General features: G+C 42.6%; 1 protein-coding gene across 2 annotated transcripts; it reads left to right on the forward strand.

The window, feature by feature from the left end:
* Nucleotides 1-2698: 2698 nt before the first annotated feature.
* Nucleotides 2699-2965, forward strand: LOC142443314 (ATP synthase F(0) complex subunit f, mitochondrial-like). Of its 2 annotated transcripts, XM_075544762.1 has the most exons (2): nt 2699-2819; nt 2937-2965. In XM_075544762.1, exons 1-2 carry the CDS (start codon nt 2699-2701, stop codon nt 2963-2965), a joined length of 150 nt encoding a protein of 49 aa, XP_075400877.1. The 2 variants fall into 2 exon arrangements, with proteins under 2 accessions (XP_075400877.1, XP_075400876.1); XM_075544761.1 differs by having other exon boundaries at nt 2699-2965.
* Nucleotides 2966-5551: the final 2586 nt, after the last annotated feature.

Below are 5551 nucleotides of genomic sequence, written 5' to 3' on the forward strand. Positions count from 1 at the left end.
CATACATAGAAGAAGCAGATATTGAGATGCCATACAAAGAAACTCTCAGAATGCTGCTTGGAACCATGCAGGATATGAGGGAAACAATACAGAAAAAGGATGAAATGATAGAGGAGATAAAAGCCATACACCGAAGGCAAATACAGGAGCTTAGGGAGGAAATAATGAAAAACAATAGCAAAATCATGTTCCTTGAGAATCGATTGGAGGAATCAGAGAACCGCATCAGTGTCTTGGAGGACAGCCAAGCAGAATTTAATAAACGTGAACAAAATTCTAATAAGAGCATTAGATAAGCTGAAGAAAACCTAAGAGCTATGTCTGATGCTATGAAGCAGAACAACATTAGAATTATTGGCCTACCAGAGGAAGACACAACAGAAAAGTCATCTGCAACAATGGCAAGAGAATTCTTGGAGGAAAACTTCCCCAGCCTAATGAATGAAAACCAGGCCACCATCCAGGAGGCTGAAAGAACACCAGCATGACAGGACCCCAAGAAGAAATCACCAAGGCACATAATAGTGAAACTATCCAACTTTGAGGGAAAGGGGAAAGTCATGAGAGCAGCTAGGGAAAAACAAGCAATCACATATAAAGGTCACCACATAAGGATATGCTCAGACCTATCAGCAGAAACTATGAAAAAAAGGAGAGTGGAGTAGCATATTCCAAAAATTGAAGGAAAACAACACAAATCCAAGAATACTCTACCCAGCCAAATTATCGATCAAGATCGATGGAGAAGTAAAAGTCTTCCCAGACAAGGAAAAACTCAAAAAATACATTACAACAAACCCAGCCTTACAAAAGATTCTCACCGACTCAGTATGGGCAGAAGAACAACACTCACCAAGCACAAATAAGAGACCAACACATAGAACAACCTCACCCAGAGCACAACAAAGAGAAAACAGACCCCAACATAGCAATGGCTTAAGGATAGAAAGAAGTCAAGAATTATACACACACAAAACACACACTAATGAGAAAGGAAAGTAGGAAAACTCCCAACACAAAAGGTGTAAAATGACATCAGAGTCTGCACATGGAGATAATAACCCTGAATATCAATGGCCTGAACTCAGGCATTAAAAGACTGAGACTAACAGAATGGCTTCGAAAACACAACCCATCAATTTGCTGCCTGCAGGAGACACATCTCAAGGCTAAAGACAAAATTAGGCTGAGAATTAAAGGTTGGAGAAGGACCTACCAAGCAAACAGCAATACAAAAAAAGTAGGGGTTGCAATCCTAATCTCGGATAAAATTGACCTCAAAGTGCAAACCATAAAAAGAGATAAGGAGGGACACGATATAATGCTCAAGGGAATCATAGACAATGAACCACTAAGCATTGTAAACATATATTCCCTGAATGAGAGATCAGCTCAATACATCAACCAAACCCTCCAAAAGATTAAGAAATAATCACAGACTCGACAATTATAGTGGGTGACTTTAACACACCACTCACCGAGAAAGAGATCACAGGGAAAGAAACTCAACAAGGAGACTAGAGAGCGAAACTCCATAATTGGACAATTTGACCTGATTGATATTAACAGAGCTTTTCATCCAAATATAAAACTTTTTTATTTATAGCTGATAAATTGAAACGTGTTGTCAGCTACATTTCAGTCCACAATTTTAACTCGGTACTTCAATCCCTATGCATTTACTGCTTATCACCTTCTCCCAAACCATTAACCCTTATACGTTAATGTGCTGAGTATCCTTCCAACACACTGATAACTAGATGAAAAGCCACTCATACTCCAGAACTTCCACTAACACCCTGAGCATCTCCTGATGCCACAACAAAGTTAACATGTGCTTAACAAATCCAATGACCACGCACCCTAATCTAACCTAATGCATTCATTCTAATTCTTTGAATCAGAGTCTATCAACTTAATCCTAACCTTATGACACTAAATCTCAAATTCAGAAACTACCCCGAATATTCTAATCCTTAAACTGTATCTCTACATCATTATACCTTAACAGATACGCTCCTAATCAACTCGAAACATAATCTGTTAGGCAGAAACTTTCTAAACGTAATGACTTTTAATCTTTCCACCAACATCTGAATCTCAAATCATCTCAATTAACCCAATTCTATCCCTTGATTCTTTTTCTTGAACCAGGAACATTGATTAATCTCAGGACCTAGCTTCTGATCTTAGGTACAGACTCTGTCTCTAACACACTAAAACCCTAAGCTAAGCACCAAACCTAACACACCAAAAAAACTCATGCTGCTAAGTATGTGTGTGGATCTGTCTCCTCTCCCAGATTTTACCTAAATGTAAGAGACTGCGAGAGGTAGACATGCAAAATTAGGAAATACCAACACATCCTCTGTTTACAGTTAACTTTTACAAATGGTTCGTGAAATTTGGCAAACGGAAGGGATATACAAATGTTTAAATATGACAAAAAGCATTATGACTGAGATCCATCACAGGACTCATGTTTTTCAGCTCTACTGTGTCCTACACTTAGGGAGCCTTCTCTGCTATTAGACATATGCTGGGATGTGTTACCCAATAACCAAGTTGACCAAGAGCTCAAGTACTCACTCACTAATTTGCAGGTCACAGCGTATCCTGGTTTCTCCCTCAAAGATATAGTGAAACCGACACAGCAGCGCCTGCACGGCCCAGCGCAGCGGACACCCAGGACTGAAAGATGGCGTCTCCGGTGACCCTGAAGGAGAAGCGCCTCCTGGATGTCAGGATCTCGGAGCTGCCCAGCTGGGTGCTGATGCGGGACTTCACCCCGACGGGCATTGTCGGCGCCTTTCGGAGAGGTTACGATCGGTATTATAGCAAGTATGTCAACTTGAGGAAGGGGAGCGTCGCAGGCCTGTCCATGGTGTTGGCGGCCTATGTGGTTTTCAGCTACTGCCTATCCTACAAGGAGCTCAAACACGAGCGGTTAAGGAAGTACCATTGAGTACGCCGCGGTGAGGGCGGCCTGCTTTCCTGGTCTGGCCACTTGCCTTGCCACCACCCCCTCCCCTCCACACGGCAAGAGCCCTTGAGAATGTGCCCAATAAAAGGTGCAGGCCTGAAAAAAAAAAAGATGTAGTGAAACCATGTTTAATGAAACAAATAAATGACTGGTTATTCTACCTTTGATCCCCTCCATTCCCTCTTTCCCAGGGACCCTCATGTCACTAGAGATGGAGGTCGTATCAAATTAAAAGTGCTTATATTGGAACCATGATCTCCATTTTTCACAATATTGGACTTTTTCCTCAGACTTAAGGGCTCTGAGGAAGATGTAGTACACCTTTCTAACCCTAAAATATTTGGGTCTGTGACTACTTGAGTTTCCAGTAAACCAACCACTTAACCTCACAAGACATACTTCAAGTAGGAGCTGCAGCTTCACCCCTTAAGTGTAATGATGTTAATCCCAGGGACATCCTGTGGGTCCAGTGCCAGGATCTCCCTCTCGCGCACACTGGGCTCTCCACTCAGGGAGAAGTAAGTCCTCAAAGAGTCACTCGTGATAACAACAGTAGGCACACCCCGTGCTGACTTAATTGGTTAAATCCTGACCAGGCACCCTGGGCGTGTGGCTATCTAAATATACCCTGGAATGAAAGCGAGGCCCGGATGTGGACAAATCAGCAACTAAGAAGCCATTAGTGGAGGTTTCAGAGTCAGCGTGTTAGCACAGGCTGGATATCTTTGAGCTCAACCCCAGGGGCTTCCGGAGGCAAAAGTTATGTTCCTCCCTGAGCCTGTCTTACATACCTACTAGCTGAGGGTACCTGGCGTGTAATAGGTCCACATGCCCAGGTCCCAGGTACTTTTACCTTCCAGGAAGCACAAAACATCCAAGCAAGGATGATCCACTCTGACTGAAATCCACAACTGCCCCAATTTCAGCACCTTGAATTATCTGTGTCCAGGGTCACCTGGATCCTGAGCAGGAGCTGGGAAATAAAGGAGGGAAGGCAAGAGACTGATTAAAGGATAATCACCTGTAGTACTTCAGCATCATTATTAAATCGACGTAATTTATACTCCAGGAGCCTTCCTTATTGGATTATCCATCCTTTGGTGAGTCCAGAAAATCAGGGATTCTCAACTTTCCTAAGGCCATGCCCCTTTAATACAGTTTCTCATGTTGTGGCGACGTCCAAACATAAAATTATTTTCATTGGAACCTTCATAACTATCATTTTGCTACTGTTATGCATCAGGAGAACCATGTGAAAGGGTCATTCAACCCCTAAAGGGGTTGCGACCCACAGGATGAGAACCACTGGTCCAGATGCAGGCAGAATAAGCCCGGGGTGGATTGGGTGAAGTTGCTGTGGGAGGTGTTCTTAGGAAACACTTGGCAGTTCTAGGAACACCTTGTACACACTGACACACATGTACACAGGCAAACACATGAATATATTAGCAAACAAGAATCTAAAATGTTATGCAGAGAGAATTCGAAAGCCAAGTGATGTAGGAGACCATGTATAATATTTACCATAAAATAAGGGCTCATCCAAAATCCAGAGCTTAGCATCATGATCTGCGTGTTTCTTGCATTATAAAATGTAATACTTGATGACACTTTTTTCCTGTTAATCTCATTTATCAAACAAGGTTTTTTCATCAGTAAATGAAATCTTGTCAAACTTCAGTGTGCATTGTTCAACCAGAACCACCTTTTAATTTTATAATCTCTCTCTCCCTCTCTCTCTCTCTCTCTCTCTCTCTCTCTCTCTCTCTTTCTCTCTCACCTATCACTCTTTCTCTCTCCTTTCAGTGTGGACTGCTTAAATTTTTTCACGTTTGTAATTTATGTATACTAATAGGGAACTACAACATCATCGCAGGGCATAATTACCAATGAAAGCAAATCAATTACTTATACAGGGTTTTAGCTCAATTATGTCTTTTTAATTATGTGTGGTTTTTTTGGAGATATTAGAATGAATGGGATTAACAACGAATGCCCGGACACAAAGAGAAGACTGTAAGACCAACATCAGCTTGAGGCATGATATCCCCTTGCTGGAGAGTACATCGTCAGAGGACCATACTGGGGATACATGGTGTGGAGCGAGCCTGGTCTGACCCCCACCTCCCTCCACAGTGGGGTGAACCAATAAGGGAACAGAACAGGTCAGCAGCGGGAACCAAGCCAAGCCATAAAACCCCTGAGGAGCAGCAAAAATAGACTTCAGGCCAGGAGGGGCAGTTCCTGGAACCCCAGGACCCGTGGGAAGATAGTCATAAATGTCAGCAGACAAACCTGGGATTATGTATGCTTATATATGTTTTTAGGGGGGTGCTAGTTTCCCCCAGTTTTAATTCTATCTATTTGTTTTGTCTCAGCTCTTATTGTTTTGCCTGTCCATATAGGCATGGGAAGCAACTGGACCAATGGTTCTGGAGGGTCTTGTGGGAGGGAGCGGTGATCAGACAATTTCATAGATAGGGGAAGAACTAGGGAATTAAATCAAAAATGAGGAAGACTTAGAGATCCTGGGGGTGTTGGAGCAATAGCAATTTAGCTGAGAGGCAT

This window comes from Tenrec ecaudatus, chromosome 3 (assembly GCF_050624435.1).
Source record: "Tenrec ecaudatus isolate mTenEca1 chromosome 3, mTenEca1.hap1, whole genome shotgun sequence".
NCBI lineage: Eukaryota > Metazoa > Chordata > Mammalia > Afrosoricida > Tenrecidae > Tenrec > Tenrec ecaudatus.

Coding starts and splice junctions, on each gene's coding strand:
- LOC142443314 (XM_075544761.1), top strand. CDS start 2,699: ATGGCGTCTCCGGTGACCCTGAAGGAGAAGCGCCTCCTGGATGTCAGG.